Source organism: Petaurus breviceps, unplaced genomic scaffold (assembly GCF_028583685.1).
Source record: "Petaurus breviceps papuanus isolate PSGF00001 unplaced genomic scaffold, PetGlider_PUasm1.0 91133, whole genome shotgun sequence".
Lineage (NCBI taxonomy): Eukaryota > Metazoa > Chordata > Mammalia > Diprotodontia > Petauridae > Petaurus > Petaurus breviceps.
This window is the reverse complement of record NW_027187419.1, coordinates 29,833,020-29,855,974: the sequence shown is the minus strand read 5'-3', so window position 1 is coordinate 29,855,974 and position 22,955 is coordinate 29,833,020. Positions and strand designations below refer to the sequence as shown.

The window sequence follows — 22,955 nt, the reverse complement described above, 5'->3', positions numbered from 1 at the left end:
ATAATCCCACATAAATCATTAGCATTTCCATATATTACCAACAAAACACAGCAGGAAGAAATAGAGAAATTCCATTTAAAATAACTGCAGATGATTTTCAGAAGAAGAAATAAAAACTATCAATAGTCATATGAATAAAGGCTCAAATGACCAATAATTAGAAAAATACAAATTAAATCAATTCTGAAGTGTCCATCTTACACTTATCAGATTGGCTAATGTGAAAGAAAAGGAAAATGATAAAGGCCAGAGGGGATGTGGAAAATCAGGTACACTAATGTATTCTTGATGGAATTGTGTGAATCTGTCTAACCATTCTGGAGAACAATTTGAAACTATTCCCAAAGTACTCTAAAACTGCACATGTCCTTTAACCCAGCAATACTGCTACTAGGTCTAGATCCCAAAGAAATCTAAGAAAAGGGAAAAGGACCCATATATACAAAAATATTTATAGCATTTCTCTTGGTGGCAAAGAATTTAAAACTGGAAGGATACCCATCAATTGGGGAATGGCTGAACAAGTTGTGATATATGATTGTGATGGAATACTACTGTGTTGTAAGAAATGAGGAAGGGGATGGTTTCAGAAAAAACATTGTACACTGCAATATTGTAATGATAAACTATGAAAAACTTAGCTATTCTGATCAGTAGAAGGATGTGCAACAATTCCAAAGGACTCATCATGAAAAATGCTATGGAAATATGCTTTGCATGACTTCATATGTATAATAGCTATCATATTACTTGACCCCTCAATTTCTTCCTTCCTTCCTTCCTTCCTTCCTTCCTTCCTTCCTTCCTTCCTTCTTTCCTTCATTTCCGCCTCTAGTTTCTTTACTCTCCAAATCCATCCTCCATCTAGCTCTGGAATAGATATTCCTATAACATAAGTTCTGACCATGCCATTAGCCCTCCACTCAAAAATCTTCAATAGTTCTCTATTACCTCTAGGACTAAATAGAAACTCCCTAGCCTGGTGTTTTAAAGCCCTTTGCTTTCTGATTCCCACCTGTGTTTCTGGTCTGATTTCATACAATCTGCATTTCAGTCAAGCTGGATTTCTAGCTGCTCCCTGTATAAAACGTAGATGAATGAATGGCCTCTGCACAAGTGATTCCCCCAGGCTTGTGCACTCTACCCTTACCTTCAGTTTGTAGAATCTTCTTTCTTTGAAGCATAGCTCAGGTGCTGCCAACTACATAAGGCCTTTCCCAATTCCCTTCTTTCAACCCCAGTTATTAGCAGCCTCTCCTTGCTTCCAGTTACCTTGGGTTATGCTTTGACTGTGTACCTGTTGTGTTTCCCAGTAGAATATGATCTCCTTGAGTGAAGGAACCCTTTTTTTGTCTTTTATCTCTATTGTCTATTGTTGGCACTGAATAAATGATGATGAGAATTGTAAAAAAAGAAATACAAGGAGACAGAGAAAGAAAGGAAGAAGGAAGGAAGGAAAAAGAAGAAAAGAAAGGAAAACAAAAAAGCAAAGACAGCTGAGGGTCGTATGAGTAAGTGGGAAACATAATGAACTTGGAGTCAGAAGATCTGGATTCTAGTTCCGGATCCTATATGTCCTTGGACAAATTATTTAATCTCTCTGAGGTTTAGGTTTTTATTTGTAAAATGAGAATGATAATCTTTGTTTTGTCTAATACATCGAGTTACTGGGAGTCCTGAATGAGGTAATTCATGTAAAAGTGCTTTGTTAAGTGCTATAAAATTTAAGATATTATTATTCTTTTCCCTTGAATTGTAGGGCAACACAATTCACTTGAGAAATGAATGGAGGTAGTTTTTTGATTCTCCCAACCACTGAATTCTCCAAAAAAAGAGAAGAAAACACAGTCCCTACCATATTACTCAGGATGGGCCCAAGAATGAAATCTGTATGCAGAGCCATAACTAGACTGGAGTCACTGGGGCTTTGTTCCATGGTGGGAAATTTAGAGAGCGCAAAAATTGAACACAGATACTCCTTTAGCAGAATAGAAGGATGTGAGGAAGAGAAGATTCTGTTCCATTGATGGCAGCAGACTGAAGCCTGTTTGTTCCTTCTACTTCCCTTCCTCCATCTCATAAAGGAATCCCTTACCCACTCTGTGATCCCCTTCCCAGAACATTGCCTTTGCTCCCTCTTTCTCCAGGCCAACCATCCCCTTTCTCATGCTCCCTCTGCAAGCAACAATACTTTTCCTGAGTGAGAGCAAGGGTAACTTCCCTTCTCATGTGGGAGGGAGACATACTAAGGCCCATGTGGTACAGAAGAGAGAAGACTGAACTACCAATCCTGTGGATAGGGCTTGATGACGTCTGGTGCTTCTTCCAGCTCTGAGAATTTAGGCAACTGTTAGCAACTGTTATAACGACTTTCCATTCAATCAAATTTATCTCAATAGCTTTTTATATTATTTTCATGTCTTGAATCACAGTTATTTGGGAATACATTTCATGTTTCTGGCCCCATGTGGAAACTGTATTCCCTGGGCTGTGGAAATTGGCCAGGCACAGAAATTGCTAACTATGATTCTGTCAGCATTCCATTTATTGTCCTTTGTCATCAGAAGCTCTGGTGTTTGTGTGGGTATGATATGAGTTAGGTAGGCCAACAATTATTATTGCTGTTTGAGGCGTTTCAGTCATGTCTGACTCTTCGTGACCCTGTTTGGGGTTTTCTTGGCAAAGAGACTAGAGTGGTTTGCCATTTCCTCCTCCTGATTATTTTACAGATGAAGAAACTGAGGCAAACTGGGTTGACTTACTCAGGGTCACACAGCTAATAAGTGTCTGAGGTCAAATTTGAACTCAGATCTTCTTGACCCCAGGGCTTGTGCTTTATCCACTCTACCACCTAGTTGCCCCAGGAACGATGCATTATCCAAAATCTCTGATAATGTGTGCATATAGACTGTCCTTTGCTTTCTAATGGTAGCTGCTGACATTTAATCAACACCTCTATTTCTATCAAATAGAGGTAGTGTCATTTGGACTCATAATTTGACAGTCTGGGCACAAGCTCCATTCTGCTACTTACTAACTCTGTTACGTATCTTGGGGGAAGGCAATTAGCCCATCTGAACTTCAGTCTCCTCTGAGATAGCACCTGTAGCATTTCCCTCCTACGCTTACTGTGTGAGGTTAAAAGATGATAATGTCTATAAAGCAGCTTATACTTTTTTAGGATTCTTTTTAGCACAAATAAGTGCCATACTTTCTTAAAGGATTTTTCTGCACTTGCTGAAATAATCATGTTGTTAAACTATTATTATCAAATGAGATATTTGTAAAGTACTTAACACAGTGCCTTGCACATAATAGGCATTTAATAAATGATTATTTCTTTACTCCTATTTTGGATGCTTTTATTTTTAATTTGATTAGTTATGTTGATTGTTTTCCAAATGTTTTCCTAATGTTGAACAATCTTTGCAGCCCTGGAACAAATTCAACTTAGTCATAATGAATGATTTATTGGATAAATGACTATAGTCTGTTTGATAGGATTTTATTTACTATTTTAAAATGTTATGTATCTATATGAATATCACTAGCAATATTAATCTATAATAGTTCTGAATCTTATTGTTCGCCGGCTTATGTATTAAAACTAAATTCATCTATAAAGGAATTCTGGCAGAGTGCTTTCTTTCCCAATCTTAAAGAATAATTTGTATAGTATGGGAACAAATTATTCTTTAAAAGTTTGATAGAATTCTTTCATGAATCCATCAGGACCAGGAATTTTTCCCTTTTTACTAGTTTTTTTTTCCCTTGGTAGTTCCCTTATAACTAGTCCTATTTATTTTTTTCCTGAGATTGGGTTACTTAAGAACTCTATTTGGTCTTCTGTTAGTTTGAGCATTTTATATTTTTCAGAGTATTCCTCTATTTCTTTTGTGCTCTCAGTTTTGTTAGCATGTAATTATATATAATGGATTTTAATTATTCTTTTTATTTTTTCTGTGTTTTTTTGTAGTAATTTCACTTTGCTCATTTGTTAATTTGATTTTTTTGTTCCCTTCTTTTTAATCAGAGTGACTAAAGGTTTATTAATTTTATTAGTCTTTTCAAAGAACCTGTTTATAGTTTTATTTATCATCTCTGTAATTTTAGTTCCCAGTTTGTCTATTTTCCCTCTAATTTTATATCTATTTTTGTGTTTATTTCATGTTTGTTCATTTGTTTTTTTAATTTTTAAAGTGCACTTTCAGTTCATCAATTCTTTCTGTTTTTATTTTTGTTAATTTATATCGTAGATATTTTTTCCTCCTGAGGAGTATTTTATCTACAACTAAGCAATTTTGGTATGTTAAAATTTTTCTTTTGCATAATTATTTGTTTCTATCATTTGTTTTTTGACCTACACATTCAATATTTCATTGTTAGATCTCCATTTGGGTCTGTTTCTTTTGTTTCTGGTGCTCTGAAATAATAATTATTTTTAATTGTGTTATAGTCTGTAAAGGATGCACTTACTATTTTTGTCTTTTTACATTTCTTTGCAATATTTTTGTGCTTTAAGAAGTGGTCAATTTTTGTAAAAGTTCCATATGGTACTAAGGAATATGTATATTCTTTGGCAGTCCCATTTAGAAGACTCTAAGTCTTTTATCTCCCATTTCTCAAACTATTTCAGTTCTTCATTTTTCACTTTTTCTGCTAGATGTATCTAAAACAGAGAGAGACATTGAAACCTCCTGTCAGTTTTGTGTTACTATGTTGTCTTATAGCTCAGTTAATATTTCCTTTGTGAATTTTGGTGCTAAAGCATTTGGAGCATATCAGGTTAGTACTGATGTTGGTTTATTGTCTAAAGTTCATTTCAGTATAATGTAGTTTCCTTCTTTTTCTTTTTTATGTTTAGAATTTTTTTTTCTTTGATAGCATGACTACACAACTGTTCTTTTGGATTCACTTGATATATAGGAAAACTTTTTCTATCTCATCATTTTTTTTTTGAGCAATCAGGGTTAAGTAACTTGCTCAAGGTTACATGGCCAGTTATTTCTGTCAGAGCCCGGATTCGATCCCCAGGTTATCCCGACACTGGAGCCGGTACTCTTACTCGCTGGGCCACTTGGCCGCCCATATCTCATCATTTTTATTCACGCATGTCTTTGTTTTTATATGTGTTCCTTAAAAGCAACATATTGTGATGTTTTGTTTGCTTATCCCATCTATCTATTTATATATAAAGTTATAAGATTTAGGTTTATATTTGTCTCTAAAATTAGGGTTTTTAAAAACCCAATTAGGATTTCTCTCTCTTTCTCTGTAAACACAGTTATATTTCTCTTCATTTATTTTAGCTTAATTCATTTTAAGACAACTTAATTCCCACTGGCTCATTTTTCCTCATCCTCACACCTGTCTCCCCTCCCTTTTGCTATTCCTTTCCCTAGTTTTGAAGTTTTATTTATTAGTTGCTTTTTCTTGATTTTATCAAGTTATTCATTTCTTTCCCTTCTTTCCCCCCTCTCAACTAAGTATTCAAGCAGAACACCCCCTTTTATCCTTTCCTCCAACTTTTGATTCATTAGTTTTAAGTTTTTAATTTTCTGTGGGTTTTTCCTAATAAAGTATTTCTTTCCCTCATTCTTTTCATTGTTTATCTTCTCTTTCAGACTATTCTAGACTTTTGTTCTTTAATTAGTAACTTTTATATTTAGTCCTTTATTCTCTGTATTCCTCATGGAATTAAAACTTTTAAGGCACCTATTTTGGCTTCCTACTTCTAAATAGTTTCTGTTGTTGCCTTGTAGATCTTACCTTCTGGCCCCCCATTTTTTCCACTGTGCCCTATTCTCAGAAATACCAATTCCTGCATGTAATAGAGAAAATATTGCCCTATGGTATGGATCTTCCTATGTTCCTGAGTGTGCAGTTCATTATTGAACTTTGCCTCCTGTTTTCCTCAAAACTTCTTTCCTGGATCCACACTCTCCCAATCTTCTGGGTGTCAGTTTTTCCCAGAAACTCTGATTTCCCTTTTCCTGCAATAGAATCAGTGGTTCTTCTAAGTACAACATCCTTACAGATAATACCTATGTAAGGTCTCCATCTTCCTCTATAGAGTATGTCTCTTTTCCCATAGAAGTATTCATCAGTAGTACCTGCTACCATTACTGACACAAAATTTCCTTCTTTCTTTTCCCCTTTTTTAATCCCTTCCTTTGCCTCTTCACCCATTCTACTGTAGGTTCTCTTCTTCCTAATACAGTTTTTATGGCACAATAATATTCTATTTATATTCATTTGCCACAAGTTATTAGATACTCCCTAATATCTAGGCACCCATTTAGTTTCCAATCATCTGCTAGTACAAAAAGAGCCAATGTAAATAACTTTGTACCTATCAGTCCTTTTTCTATTTCTTTGCTACAGTGACTCAAGACTTTGGGGGTGATAATTTCCATTAGTGGATAGAGGGTCTATACCAATGAAACTCAGATCTTTAAAATATTAAATATCTTAGTCAATTTATGCTTATAAATCTAATATGCATATTATTTATGGACTCAAATAATTTCCCCAATTTTTTGTTGCTTAGTTGGCATGCATGTTCTTTAATTTCTGGGAACTATGAGGAAAAACCTATTCCCCATACACCTGGCAGATGGTACATGCCTCTCCCTTCCCTAGAGACAGACATCCAGGGCATTTACCTGAATGGTTGGTATGTATACTTCGTTCCAAGAGAGATACTGCCAACTTTTCAGAGTTGTTTTGAGTGAAGTAATTTGTAAGCTATGGGGTGGTAGGTGAATGTAAGCTATGATTTTTATTCTGTGTAGGTTATGATCCCATGTTTTCCATGGCCAAAGTCTTCTGAACCCTGGTCAACATTTTTGAAACCACAAGAACTCCCAAAGATTTCTGTAGGACAGGTGATGAAGTCAGGATGGCAATAATGTGTGTGATTGATCCAAATCTTCCTTCCATATCCTAGCTGAGTACAATTTTATTTCACACTTTGTATTCTGCTTTTCCTAGGCCAGGCATGAAATTCAACCATCTGGACAGCCAGAGGAGTTTGAAGGTTGAAGTTAATAATACACTCATGATGAGCTTAGGTAGTTTTGATTCATAAAAGAAATCGTATGTGTGGCAGAGCCTGACTTCACGTAAGCACAAGATATTATCATGGGGCATATCTGTTATCAGTGGGCCAGCAGTGTGGCCACTGGAGCCAGGGGGAAGAACATACTCTGGAAACTTGTTACCAAAGAGGGTGAGTCAGTAAAACATGCTTTCTGTAACACAAAGACACAGCTATTCCTGGTCACTGCATGCAGCAGTGTTAATGAGATGATGTTTGATTACCTGCCCCTTGCAGCTAAATAAATGATGCTCCCCTACTGTGGGAGAGCTGTTTCTACCCTTACTGTACATTCAGGCAGAAAGTGGGAGTCTGTGGCCTTTTTGGCCTGGTTAGCTCATTTTATTAAAGCATACTGTTAATGTCATAAATCTGCAAATCACGGCACACTGTAGCTACTGAAGAATTTTATAGTCTCAGAGGCAGTCTGATAGAGTAGATTGAGAATTAAGAATTAAGCAGTTCTTAAGTGTTTTTCTTCTATGGACCCCTTCAGCAATCTAATGAAGTTTATGGACTTCTTCTAAGGATAATATTCTTAACTGCATAAAATAAAATATATAGGGTTATAAAGGAATCCAATTCTACATCTTTTATACATTCTACAAAGATATATTTTTTTTCAAAGGGGTCATTGACTTGGATAGGGTTAATAATTCCTGAGTTAGAGTCAGAAAGATCTGAGCTAAATTCCAGCTTCAGGTACTTACCAGAAGTGAATGGGCAAGACAGCCTTGGTTTACTCATCTGTAAAATGAAGATGATAACTGTGTTTACTTCATAGGATTGTCGAGATCAAATGAGATAATATATGTAAAGTCTGTTACAAACATTAAAGGGCAAAATAAATATTAGCTATTATTATTAATTAGCTAAAATGAGTATATAGAGGGCAATGGAGAGATGCACGGTGGTTCTAAGCAGGCTGTAACACATAACAACTAGAAAGCTTCAAAGAAGAAGGGTAAAGGATATGATCAGGGAAATATCTGATAAAATATCAGATAAATATCTGATAAAATATCAGATAAATATTTGAAAAAATATCAGATAACTATCTGATAAAAAAGAAGGTGGATCAATCACATAACAAGCATGAGGGAAACACATGGGCCTCCCAAGTGCTCCACTAGCATCTTCAGAGTATCAGGAGAAAGCAAGAAAGGCCTCCAGAATGTTGGTGACCAACATGGAGTGTGTCCTACCGGATGGGCAGACATGAATGGGTTGCCATAAAGATTGTGGGAGGGAATATTCAAATAGGTGAGATCATGGAACCACTGGAGTTTTGGAGGATGCTGCTAACAGGAAAAGGGTCATGAGTTTGAGTCCCAATGATGTCTGTTAGCCTTACTCAGAGAAAAACCTCATTACTCCACCACAAAGTACACTCAAGCATTAGCCCCCCATATCCTGCATCATATTATTGGTCACAGGCATATGGAGGCATGGGGGAAACTATAGGAGTTGTGAATTATTTAGCATAGACCTGCTGTAATTCCAGGAAAAAATAATTCAGAGTTCGTGCCCTGCTGAATCAGCACGGTCATCTTTGTATACAAGTGAGCATGTGAAGGCCATCTTCTTAATAATGACTGCACGTTTATACAGCACTGAAATGTTTATAAATAGCTTTCTTCATGGTGAGGATTGTATAAGGTTGTATAATTTCATTAGTTAGGAGCCTTCCTTTAGAAAAGCAGATTATGACCCTCTAGAGATGGGCTTTAAGAATTGATGTGACAAAAAGAAAAAAAGAAAGAAGAAAAAAAACATAATCCTGTGACCAATCTGCTGCTGAGCCTCTCTGAACTTATCCAGGGTGGTCCTTAGGCAATAGATATGAGAGGCAGTATAGTGCAGTACATAGTTCTATAACGAAGTTGGAAAGATTTAAGTTCAAATCTTGCCCCAGACCTTTTCTCATCTGTAAATTGGGTGTGTGTATGTTAGACTTGATGGCCTCTGAGGTCTTTCCATGTCTAAATTGATGATCATGTGATCTTCTGCATGAAGTCCATCATTAGGCCTTTCCTGCTTGGCAGAACCTGCCAGAGTTTGAGCTCCACTGGCACAGCCAGGGTGAACTCTGCACTAGAGAGAGGCCTTGAAGTAAGGCTTTGGTAGGGTAGACAGGGCCAGTGATATTATCATTATCGTCCTCATTTCACAGATGAGAACATTGCAATTCAGAAAAGTTAAGTGATTTCTTCAGCACCACCCAACTAGGGTGTGGCAGAGCTGAGACTAGAACCCAGGCCTTTGGACTTCTGGTCAAATGCTCTGTCTTCCATTCTTCTTCCATTTATGTAGTTATAACTACGTATGTAAAATGAGAAAATGTAAATAAATGAGGGAATTACATCCTAAAAGTGTAATTTTAAAAATCTATACAAACATTTTCATAGCAACATTAAATGCAGTTACATACATACAGCAACAACCTAAATGTCCAACAATGGGGGAGTGACCAGATATATTGTGGAGCGTGAATGCAATGAAATACTACACTATGATTCGGATTGATACATGTGAGGCACATAAAGCAATCTGGAAAGATCTACATGGATGATATAAAGTTGGAAAAAAGGACAACCAAAAGTCTGGAGTGCCCAGTAACTATGACTGAGCATGGACAGACAGAGAATCTTTTGGAAAGTGTCCCACACATAGACCATCTCCTCTGATTCTCATAACGGCCCTGACAGTTAGGTGTTATCCCTATCCTTGTCTTATACATTAGGGAGCTGAGGCAAATAGAGGCTAAGGGACTGCCCCAAGGTCACATAAACAGTCGGCGGCAGAGCCGGATTCAAACGTACATGTTTACAGTTAAATCACTCATTATTTTTAAAAACTTTATTTCTCTTGGTTTGTTTTTGTTCTTTGGTCTGCTTTCTTTTGTAACATGGCTAATATGGAAATTATATTTTACATTATGTATAATCTGTATTAAATCTCTTGGCTTCTCAAGGAAGGAGAAAGGGTTGGGAAGGGGAGAATTTGGAAATCAAATTTTAAAAAATGTTAAAAATTATTTTTACATGTAATTAATAAAAAATAAATTAAAAATATTATATATGCTATATGTACATATATAAAGAGGCTCTGATATTCAGACCCACATGATCTATGGCACATCCATGCACACATATACATATGAACACATGCACATCTACATGTCAAACATTCTATGTAATATTGGATTAAAAATTTTTTTCTTTATGTCTTTTGCTGTTTTTTTACATCACCAGTATCACTTTCCACTTTCTAAAACATTTTCTGTCTATCCATCCTCAGTCATAGTTACTGGGCACTCCATCCTTTTATCTGACTTTATATTATTCATATTGCTTTATATGTCTCACACATAGCAATCCTAATCACACTGTAGTATTTCATTACATTCACCAATATCATTTTCCCTTCTTCTTCCCCTCAAAGAGTACCATCCCATGTAACAAAAAGTACTTTTTAAAGGCAAAGAGGGAAAAGAGAAAAAAATCAGCATAACTGATTAATACATTGAAAAAGTCTGAAAACATGTGCAATGTGCAGCACTTGTAGACTTTCTACCTTCATGAAGGGGTGAGTTAGGGGTGTTCTCTCATATCTCTTCATTCAAACTATGCATTTCTTTGTAAATTTACTACATTCACTTTTGATTTTGTGTGTATTTGGTTGTTCTTTCCATTTATATTGTTGTAGTTGTGTATAAATTTTTTGGCTCAGTTTACTTCATTTGCTATTAATTCATATAGATATCTCCATGCTTCTCTGTATTGATAATATTCATCACTTCTTACAGTACAGTAATATTCAATTATATTCATGTAGCATACTTTATTTAGCCATTCCCCAATTGATAGGCATCAACTTTTTTTTTCCAATTCTTTGCTGTCACAAGAAGTCATGCTATAAATATTTTGGTCTACTTGGAGGCTTTCTTCCTATTAATAGCTTCCTTGGTGTATAAACCCAGTAATAGAATCTCTGGATCAAAGAGGATGGACATTTTGGTCACATTTGCATAATTTCAAATTGTTTTCCAAAGTAATTGTTCCAATTTACAGCTCCACTAACAATATATAGTGTATCTATCACCCCATTACACATCCAACATTGATTATTGCCATTTTGGGTCATCTTTGTAATTTATGGAATGTGAAGTCAAACCTCAGGGTTGTTTTGATTTGCATTTCTCTTATTATTAGTTATTAGGAGCATTTTTTCATGTGGTTGTGAATACTTTGCACTTCTTTTGAGAATTGTTCACATCCTTTTATCACTTATATGTTATAGAATTGTGATTAGTCTTACATATATATGTTCGTTGTTTATATATCTTGGATACCAAACCTTTATCAGTGAATTTTGATACAAAGATTCCCCCTTCTTCCCCATTCAACCATTTCCCCTCTTATCATGAGTGCATTAATTTTGTCTTTGCAGAAACTTTTCAATTTTAATTATCCTGTGTAATTGCCTCTTTCTCTTGTTTGGTTAGAAATGCATCTCCTGCCCATAAATGTGAGAGGTATATGATCTACTTTTAATTTTTTTTTAATAATAGGAGCTTTAATATTAAGGCCACATATTGATTTAGCATGTGTTGTAGAATATGGTGTAAGATGTTGGTCTAAGTTTAATTTCTTTCAGATTGCTTTCCAATTTTCCCAGAAACTTTTATCAAATAGACAATTCTTTCCTAGGTAATTTATGTTTTCTGTTTTTATCAAACACTAGATTATTGAGTTCCATTGCTTTTGATTCTTTCTTGTCTAGTTTGTTCCATTGATTTACCTTTATATTTTAACCAAAATCCAGATAATTTTGATGATTTCTGCTTTTTAATTTAGTTTAAGGTCTGGAAATTCTATTCCACCTTTCTTACTACTTCTTTTCATCATTTTCCTTGATGTTCTAGAACTTTTTATAGTATGTAATATTAGCTTTTAATTCAAGTCAATAGCACTCTCTCCTCCCTCTCCCCAGTTACCTTATAGGGGTATGTGTGTATAGTATGTATGTATGCATACATATGCATACACCTATAAGTACATATGTGTATGTATGTGTGTATATATATGTGTGTGTGTGTGTGTGTGTGTGAAAAGTGCCACAATACAGTGGATTAGGCACCAGACTAGGAGGCAGGAAGAACTGGGTTCACATTCACCATAGATAATTGATAATTATATGACTTTATTTATTTATTTTTTGAAAGCAATCGGGGTTAAGTAACTTGCTCAAGGTTACACGGCCAGTTATTTCTGGGTGTGGTGCTGAGTATCGGAGGCCGGATTTGGTCCAGGTCATCCCGACACTGGAGCCGGTGCTCTTACTCGCTGAGCCACCTGGCCGCCCCTAATTATATGACTTTAAACAAGTCACTTAACCTCTCTGTGCCTTAGTTTCTTCATCTGCAAAATACAAGGGGGTACTGAATATGATGATCTCAAAAATCCATTTCAGCTCTACATCTTCAATCCTATTATGTATAATCCTATGATCTCTGATTCCACTGTCTATCTGTCATGGTAATTTGAAGATCTTCCCTGCCCTTTAATAGGCTGAATGTAATCACATAGAGCCTGTGGTGGGAGGAGTTTTCTGGAGCAGGAAGGGTGAAACAGAGCTGGGAGGAAGCTGGGAGTCAGAGCAGTTAGAATGGAGGGATGGCAGGCAAGGATGTAGGCAAGGAAGCAGCTAGGCTTGTGAGTATTTGTTTGTGGGAAGGCTTTGGGATGGTGTTGCTCTCTGCAGTGTTATTATATATAGATTTCTTTGTTGCTATGATGAATTTGGTTTTTCTGGTGTTGGGATTTGACTTTCTGGTGTCTGAATAAATGTTTTGCTTCTGTCTTATACATGGAGAGTCTATTATATTTTATGCTTCAGAATTATGCTGGCATATTCATAGTCTCCATCGGTACTGTGAATATTGTGTTGGTGCAATCTATCCCAACAGAATGGGATGAACCATTTTGTCTGTATATCCCTAGCATCAAGCATAGTGCCCGAAACATAGAAGACATTTAAAAATGTTTGTTTATCAATAACCATGTACTTAGCAATATTAAATGGGGAAAAGGGCAGACATAGTCAAGCAGAACTACAATGTAATCGGAAAAGCCTTGGATTTGGAGACTGAGTTTGTAGGGTTCAGATTTGGGCACTGCTACGAGTTCTGGGTGACCTTATAGTTGGTCAACTAGAATATTTTAAAATTAATTAATTAATTTTTAGTTTCCAACATTCACTTTTATAAGATTGTGAGTTCTAAAATTTCCCCCTTCCCTCCCCTTCCTCCTCCCCAAGATGGAATGCAATCTGATATAGGCTATATACATACAATCATACTAAACATATTTCCACATTAGTTATGTTGTGAAAGAAGAATCAGAATAAAAGGGAAAAGCCATGGGAAAGAAACAACAATAACAATAACAAAAGTGAAAATAGTCTGCTTTGGTCTGCATTCAGACTCCGTAGTTCTTTCTCTGGATGTGAATAGCATTTTCTGCCTTGAGTCTTTGGGAGTTCTCTTAGATCCTTGCATTGCTGAGAAGAGCCAAGTCTATCAGAGTTAGTCACTGTACAACGTTGCTGTTACTGTGTACAATGTTCTCCTGGTTCTGCTCCTTTCACGTAGCATCAGTTCATGTAAGTCAACAAACATTTATTAAGTACTTATTATGTGTGAGGCCCTATGCCAAGTGCTAGTGACTCAAAGAAAGGTAAAAAGAAAACTTGAAATGGGGGGAGACAATGAAATGTCTAATGGGGGAGACAGCATGCAACCACCATGGACAAACAAGCTCTAGAAAGGATAAACTGGAGATAGTCTCGGAGGGAAGGCTCTAACCTTAAGGACTAGGAAAGGCTTCTTGCAGAAGGTGGGCCTCTAGCTGGGCCTTGAAGGAAGCCAGGGAAACCGGGAGGAGGAGAAGAGGACAAGTTCCAGACATGGGAGACATGCAGGGCAAATGCTCAGGCAGGAATGGGGGTGTCATGTATGAGGAGCAGCAAGGCGCCTCGGGGTCTGTAAGGTATAAGAAGACTGGAATTTGGGCACCAGGTTATGAAGCCTTTTGAATGCCAAAGAGGATTTTATATGTGATTCTGGAGGTGATGGGGCATAACTAGACTTTGGTGAGTGTGAGTGTGTGTGTGTGTGTGTGTGTGTGTGTGTGTGTGTGTGTAAAGGGAGGTGCTGGTGTGTAACGTCAATCCTGTGCTTTAAGAAGGATCAATTTGAACAGTTTATTGGAGGAGGATAGAGAGAGAGACTTGAAGCAGGGAAATCAATCGGTGTACAAGTCATTTAGTATCTTTGGGCCTCAGTTTCCTTATGTATAAAATGAGAAGGTAAGAGTGGGTGGCCTTTAAGGTACCCTCCAGCATTAAATCCCATGATTTCATTCCTGACATCATTCCACCTTCAGAAAGAGAACACAGACCTTAGAACAGCGCAGTCAGAGAAAAAAATAAAGTGAGAGTTAGTGGTAGAAGAGAGTAAACACAGAATTTATTCACACTGGAGGCTTCACCAGGACGCAGCCTCCCTGCTAAAGCTAAGGGAAAGAGCTGGGATGAAATATAAATTGGGTGCATTTGTATTTCTGCCCAGGCCTGCAGTTAGAGTATTTGTGGAATCTGGAGTCCAAAAGAGGAAAGAACAATGAGAAAATGGTGTTCCACTAATTAGGCCAACGACAAGAATGGGAGGGTATAAGCAGAAAACCCAGGTGAGGTTCATGGAGGGGTACAGTAGCATGCCTAGAGGATACTGAATTTCTTTTTTCTTTCTTACATAGCCACTTGACTTCCTTGGTCTTTAGTCTCCTCATTGTAAAAAGAGGGTGTTGCACTAGCAGGTTTCAGACATTCTTTGCACCTCTAAAATTATGATATTGTACTGAGTGGGGTTTTCTAAGAAGTCTGTATGGGTTGGTTTACCACAGAATATGAGAAGTAAGTGAAGTTCTGTTCAGCCTAGAGCTGCCTTTCTGCTTATCCCAGCTGAGCTCCTTCCCTCTTCCCCATCCCAAGACAGTGTAGGCATCAGAATGGTCACAAGCTCTTTATCCATGGTGACAACTTAATGAACCAGAAACTGACTATATTCCTGACAGAATCCCTAACCCGCCTTAAAAGCACAGTTATAGGAATTCATTCCCTCTTTTGTGTGTTCACTTTCTGGTTTTAGGAGACTAGTCTGACAAGCTGCTCATAAAAGACTTCCATTGACAGGATGGACCTCGTTGACAAATGGACTTTGGAGGAAGGTCATAGGTTGGCTCATCCCGGAATGCACCATTTCGCAAGTTCAAGGGCAGGTAGGGTAGCTTTCCACTTGCCTAATCCACCTGCTGTCTTCTCTCCTCTGGTCATATGACTCTAGTACTAAACTCTCAATCAGAGGTTCTTAAACTTTGGGGGACCGTGGACTCCTTTGGCAGTCTAGTGAGGTCTATGAACGCTTTCTTAAAATAATGATTTTAAATGTCTAAAATAAAATATATAGGATTAAAAAGGAAACAATTGGTTATCAAAAATTTTTTATGCTTTTTTTTGGAGGGGGAAGGCAGGGCAATTGGGATTAAGTGACTTGCCCAAGGTCCCACAGCTAGTAAGTGTTAAGTGTCTGAGACAGGTTTGAACTCAGGTCCTCCTGACTCCAGGGCCAGTGCTCTATTCACTGCACCACCTAGCCACCCCCATTAAAATGTATTTTTTTTTTAAGTTTACAGATTTCAGATTAAGAACATTTGTTCTAGAAGTTCCAACATTAGCAAAGCAGACAAAGAATAAGACTAGGGTTGAAGTTGGAAGATATGGATTCAAATCCTGCTTCTGCCACTTAATAGCTGTGGGACTAAGCACACCATATAAAGGGCTTTGAGCCTCAGTTTCCTCATCTTCAAGATAAAAGTGATTATACTTGCCTGACCTGTCCTATAGCATTTTCATGAGGAAAGCATGTTAGATCTAATTAAGGGAAAGGTGGCAGTGGATAGGGAGCTGGCCTTGGGGTCAGAATCTTATTCTGTCACTTGTTGACTGTGTGACTCTTGGAAAATCACTTAACCTCTCAATGCTCCAGACAGTTTTAGAGTCTGTCTTTCAGAGAAGGTGCCAGCTTGCATAGGTAGAGGAAATTTATCACCAAAATTTCCCTATCTCAATGAAATCATTGTTCTAGTTTTTTGTTTTGCTTTGTTTTAAGGCTATATGGTACCATGCAGGCGATCTATTTAAACTCTGAGCCTCAGTTTCTACAACTACAGAATGAAGGTAACAATAACAGCCCAGGCAGCTGGTGATGCAGTGGATAGGATGCTGGACCTGGAGGCAGAAAGATCTGAGTTCAAATCCAGTTTCAGACACTTCCTAGCTGTGTGAGTGTTAAACTTAACCTTTGTCTGTTTCAGTTTCCTCATCTCTAAAACAAGAGTAACAATAGCATCTAGCTCCTAGTGTTGTAAGGATAAAATTTATAAAAACAAACAAAAAACTTTGTAAATCTTAAATCACTACATAAAAATGAGCTTTTGTTACTATTATTTTTTTGAAAGGCAATTGGGGTTAAGTGACTTGCCCAGGGTCACATAGTTAGTGTCAGGTGACAGAGTCTGGATTTGAATCTTGGTCTTCCTGACTCCAGGGCTGGTGCTTTATTTACTGTACCACCTAGCTGCCCTGCTATTATTATTATTATTATTATTATTCCTATTTTAAAGAGTTATAAGCATCTGATGAGAAATATATACATATACATATATATGGTACAAAGAGCTATGTAAGTTTTTGTTGTTCAGTTGATTCAGTCATGACCAGCTCTTTATGACCCCATTTGGGGTTTTTGTGGAGTGGTTTTCCATTTCCTTCTCCAGCTCATTTTACAGATGAGGAAACTGAGGCAAATAGGGTTAAATGACTTGCCCAGGGTCATATAGCTAGTAAATGTCTGAAGCTGGATTTGAACTCAGATACTCCTCATTCGACTGGTGGTGTTCTATCCACTGTGCCACTTAGCCGTCCATAATATATGTGATATTATGTATGGACATATATAATAGATGTGACTCTGTGTTTGTCTGTGTGTGTGTCTGCGTCCCTGAAGCACTTCTCAGAAATGGCCTTCTCAGAAAGGGCTGAGAGGGTCTCTCATATGTCGCGCTGCTGGACCATTCTTCTTGATTCAGCTTTTCATTCATCAGAAGAGACCCTCTCAGGAAAAGTCATAAGATTCTATTGTCTGTAGGACATCGTCCATGGGAATGGAAGGCTTGGCTGTTAAGTATATTAGAGAAGCACCATGTGAGTGGTGAGAAGAGAAATTGGGAGTCAAAGGCACCTGTCTCTGCCACTGATGATGATGGTGATGTTGATGCTAGCTAACATTTATATAGTACCTACTGTGTGCTAAGTGCTTTACAACTATTGTCTAGTTTGATCCTCACAACAACCCTGGGGGGTGACTGCTTTTATTATCAGCATTGTTGTTATTGTTGAGTTGTTTTCAACTCTTTGTGACCCTGTTTGGGTTTTTTGTTTTTAAATTTTTTTTTGGCAAAGATACTGGAACGGTTTGCCATTGCCTTCTCCAGCTCATTTTACAGATGAGGAACTAAGGCAAATAGGGTTAAGTGACTCGTCCAGGGTCACACAGCTAGTAAGTGTCTAAGGCCAGATTTGAGTGCACAAAAAGAAGTCTTCCTGTCTCCAGGTCTGGCACTCTGTCCATTGTGCCACCTCGTGGCTCCATTTTATAGAAGAAGAAACAGAGGCAAACAAAGGTTAAATGGCTTGCCCAGGCTCATACAGCTAGTAAATGTCTACAGTTGGATTTGAACTGAGGTCTTTCAGAATTCAGGCCCAGAGCTCTGTTCACTGTGCCACCTAGCTGCCCTTACTCACTGGGTGACTTTAGGTAAGCCACCTTGTGCTTTGGGGTTTCAGTTTCCTCATCAGTTAAAATGGGGGAGTTGGACTAGACTCTCCAAGGTCCCTTCTAGATCTAAAATCCTATGAGCATATGAAAACATAAGCACCCAAAAGCTCAATGACTTAGCCAAGGCCACACGGTCAACCTCTGTTTTTCTTGTCTTATGACCTCCTTGCCCCACAAACTTGCCCCTTCTTGCTGAAGCTGTACCACCCTGTTGGCACTTTACTTCTCTTTCACATGGAGAAAATAATACCTGCTTTACACCCAGCTCACATGGGTATTTTGAAGATAAAGTGAGATAATTAATGGTTGTAAAATACTTCAAAAAGCTAAACACAGAACATAAATATGAGGTTATTATTATAGCTTTTAGTCATAATAATAGCCACAGAGGAACAATATCCTTCTAGAGTCTACCTTTCTGCTTGTTCTTTTTTAAATTCCACTGAAGCATTCTTTAGTTGATCCCAGGCATGCCATTTACTACTTCTAAAGCTTAGGACCAAACTCTCTGTGTGAGTCTGCCGACAGCTTAGAGCCCTCACTGCTGCCCCACTGACTCCAGCCCCCCAAGTCTAGCACTCTAGGAGCTCTAGGGCTCAGGATGCACTTTAAAGGCTTGTAAACAACCTCCCACCTGTAAATGCTGTAGCCACTCCCAGAGATTAGCCTACATTTCCACCTGGAAAACTGCAAGGTTTCTGCTACAAGTCAAGTCAAGTCAAGTCTAGTCAGAAAACATTTATTAAGTACTTTCTATGGGTCAGGCACTTTGCTTAATGCTGGGGATACAAATACAAATTAAAAAAAAAGAAAGACAGTCCCTGGCCTCAAGGAGATTGCATTCTAATGGTAAGAAAACACATAGAATAGAGCTGAAAAGGGAGTGGGACGGGGAGTACTGGCAATGGAGGCATGGTGGCAAAGTCCAAAGAGGGAGGTATGACTGGTATTGGCCCTTTATCAAAACTGAGGTTCTGGGAGAAGCTCACCAATGGGAGAAGAGAGGGTGGCAGGAGAAAGCAGCAGTATGGCAGTCCAGTCTGAAGAGTGAAGCATGGCTGGAGGAATGATCATCAGTCAGCATAGGGGAAGCTTTTCCCCTGGCCAGTTTAGCCTACCCCTTTCTCATGTGGCCTGCAGAATTATTGAGGAATGGTGTCTGTATGTGAATAAAGTGAGGGAGTTTGTGCAAGACCTGGTAACCTCAACATCTCTACCCTTGCTGGTTGCTGGCCTTGCATTTGAGTGTGTTTCCCTCGGGGGAAAAACAGCCACTGATCAAGAGAATGAATTTTTTGTCTTCTGGGTCTCTGGGAGATCATAAATCTGTGGAGAAGTCCAACTAGACCATGCATCTGTGGAGCCGGGGGCCTAGTCTGAGCTAGTCAGATCATACTACCAAGGGGCCTAAACTTATCTGTATAAACTTTTGTCTAAGAATGTGATTCTGAGATCCCACTTAACTTTAATACAAAATAAGAGCTACCTGTCTTAAGTAAGCATGAGATGTCAACTGGTTTCCCAGCTGCATTATAGACACATCTCAGCTAATGTCATTAACCAAAAGCATCACTAATACATTGTGACAAAGCCAAACTTTCGTCACTCAAAACTCAGCTATAATATCATTCCATTTATAGCATTCCATCCAAGAAATTTACTGCACCCCCCCCCCTTCCCTGCCATCCCTTCCATACCCCAATGTGTATTTTCATGGTTAAGCAGCATATGGCAGTATTCCGTTTAGGTGCCTGATAATTGCTGTTTGAAGACTGCCGAAAAAAACTGCTTTGTAGTCGGGAGCCATCTTTGTCTTGTGACTCTCTCAACAACATTATCCCATCTGTTGCAAATTCTCATTGCCGTCACTTCCATATCTCTCATATCTTTTTCCTTTTCTCTTCTAATACGACCACTACCCTAGTTAAGGTCCTCCTCACCTCTCATCTGGACTATTGCAATAGTCCCTTAATTGGCTTCCCTGCATTCAGCCTGTCCACACTCCAATGCATTTCCTACCAGCTACCAAAGTGATAATCCTAAAACACAGTTTGGACCATCTAATTTCCCTTCTCAAGAAGTGTTGGTTCCTCTTGGGGGGAAAAGCCCACATTTCTGTGTTTAACATTTAGAATCCTTCACAATATGGCTTTATCTTTTCTTTGAAAAAATTTTTTTCAATTAATAAGCACTTGATTTCTCTTCCTCCCACCCTCCCCCTCAAGAAAAAAAGAAAAATGAAATCTTTGTATATTTGTTTTCAAGAAAAACCTTCTCACATTGGCTATGTCCACAAATGTAGGTCTCATTCTACATCTTGAATCCATGATCTCTCTGTCAGGAGGTGGGCAACATGCTTCACCATTGATCCTCTTGAATTGTAATTGATCATTGCATTGGTCAGATCACTTTATCTATACCTAAATTCCAGTCTTTCTTTTCCAATTGTCTATTGGGCATCTCAAACTGGATGTCTTGGTAGACATCTTAAACACAACACATTCAAAATTAAACTCATTAAAACATTTACCCTAAAATCTTCTCCCTTTCCCCGCTTTCCTATTACTTAATATTACAATATTGATAGTTCAGGGTACCATCACCCTTCCAGTCATCCAGGCTTTCAACCATAGGGTCATCCTTGACTTCTCATTCTTACCCCAGCTACATCTAATGTGTTGGCAATTCCTATTGATTTTACTTTTGAAACAACTTTATAATATACCCTGTTCTCTTCTCTGATATTGCTACCACCGTGCTACAGGCCCTTGTCATCTCATGCCTAGACTATTGCAGAAGCCTTCTGGTTGGCCTTGCTGCCTCAAGTCTCTGTGCACTCCAGGCCTTTCTCCACTCATCTTTCACAGTTTACCTAAAGCACAGGTCTGACCAAGTTCTACCCTCCACCCCAACTTCCCCCTCCCCAATAAACTCCAGCGGTTTCCTATCACCACCAGAAACAAATATGAAAATCCTCTGTTTGACTTTAAAAACCCTTCACAACTTGGGTGCTTCCTACCTTTTTAGTCTTCTTATACCCTACTCCCCTCCTCACCCTCTGAGATCCAGTGACTTGAGCCTCTTAGCTATTCCTCCAACAAGATCCTCATCCCCTGACTGTGCATTTTCATTGGCTAGCTCGCTTGTGTTTGGAATGCTATCTATCCTGATCTCTGTCTCCTTGTTTTCCTGACTTCCTTCAAGTCTCAGCTAAAACCTCACCTTCTGCAAGAAACCTTAATGTTAGTGCCTTCCTTCTGAGATTATTTCCAGTTTATCTTGTATATAGCTTGCCTGTCCATAGCTGTTTGCATGTATGTATCCTTCCATATTAGGCTATGAACTACTTGACAGCCTTTTTGGCCTTTCTTTATATCTCTGGTACTTAGCATAGTGCCTGATGAGTACTAGACACAAATAACAAATGCTTGTTTGACTTGATCAGAGTGTTTAAGTCTCTCAAAGTTGTTTGTCTTTACAATACTGTTATTATATAAATTCTTCTCCTGCTAACTTAATTATACTTCACTTTCCCCTACATTTTTGATGTTTCTTTCAACATTGCTTATAACACAAGAGTATTACATTCATATACTATAATTTCTTTAGCCATTCCTCAATTGATGGACATCCCCCATTAGTTTCCAGTTCTTTTATACTACAAAAAGAACTGCTAAAATATTTTTGCATATATGGATCCTTTTACTCTTTTTTTTTTATCTCTTCAGGGTATAGACCTAATAGTACCGTGTTTCCCCGATAATAAGACCTATCCCGAAAATAAGCCCTCCTCTTACTGTGTAAGATTCCTCTAAAATAAGCCCTCCCCCGAAAATAAGCCCTATTGAGATTGCTACTGTAGTGAAGGCGATCCCCTGCGCTACACGCTACATTACGGTACACTCTGTATGCACCGTCCCCCCCCCCCGGGTGAAACGCACGCCGCGCTCCGAGCTGCATCCAATCAGAGCTGCAGCAGTGAGTGTGTCATCCTGTTCTTCCCCAGTGATTTGCTTGCTGGTGCCATTGAGAGCAGTGCCGCAGAGGAGAGCTGAGGCAGGACAACATAAGCCCTCCCCTGAAAATAAGCCCTCTGGTGTTTTTCTTTCCAAAAAAATAATAAGACAGTGTCTTATTATCGGGGAAACACAGGGTAGTATTGCTGGGTCAAAGGGCATGTATAGTTTAGTGATTTTGGTAGCACGCTTTCCAAGATAGATGGAGCAGTTCACAGCTCCACCAACAATGCACTAGTATACATGTTTTCCTATATATCCTTCAATATTTGTCATTTTCCTTTTTTTTTTCTTCTCTGCCAATCTGATCAGCATGAGACAGAACCTCAGAGCTGTTTTAATGTGCTTTTCTCTAATTAGTAGTGACTTGGAACATTTTTTCATATAGTTTAGCCTATCTTTCCAGGACAATTACACATTACTTCCCCTTACTCTTCTATGTTCCAGTCAAATGAACTATTCTTCTTAGAAAACGTTCAATTGCCCAGCTTTACACTTTGACCCAAGATGGTTCCTATCTATTCTTGGCAGACCTTCCATCCTCATCCCTTGGAATTCCTGTGGTCCTTCAAAAATCAGTTGAAGTGCTGGCTCTTACAAGATGTCTATTTTTATTCTCTAGTTAATGTCCAGTCTTTGAAACTCTATTTTTTCTTTTTATTTTGTATTTACTTGTCTTTGTATGTTCTCTCTCTCTCTCTCTCTCTCTCTCTCTCTCTCTCTCTCTCTCTCTCTCTCTCTCTCTCTCTCTCTCCCTTCCCCTTCTTCCCCCTCCCCATAACAGTATGGATACTACTTTAGGGCAGAAGCTTTCAACCGTTTTTCTTTTTCTTTTGTATCTCCAGTGCCAAGCACAAAACCTGGTAGGTGCTTAACAAAT

General features: G+C 38.3%; 1 protein-coding gene across 5 annotated transcripts in view; it reads left to right on the top strand.

The window, feature by feature from the left end:
• AMOTL1 (angiomotin like 1) overlaps window positions 1-22,955 on the top strand; it is a 254,555-nt gene that overhangs the window by 8,178 nt on the left and 223,422 nt on the right. For 2 of the 5 annotated variants that reach the window (XM_069080085.1, XM_069080083.1), the window contains exon 2: window positions 15,356-15,441. The exons of 1 other annotated variant lie outside the window; for it this stretch is intronic. In XM_069080085.1, the coding sequence (XP_068936186.1) occupies window positions 15,357-15,441 (85 nt within the window). In that variant the 5' untranslated portion in view covers window position 15,356. Of the gene's footprint in view, window positions 1-15,311; window positions 15,442-22,955 lie in introns of all 5 variants that reach the window. 2 more of the 5 variants (XM_069080084.1, XM_069080082.1) reach the window with 1 other exon arrangement.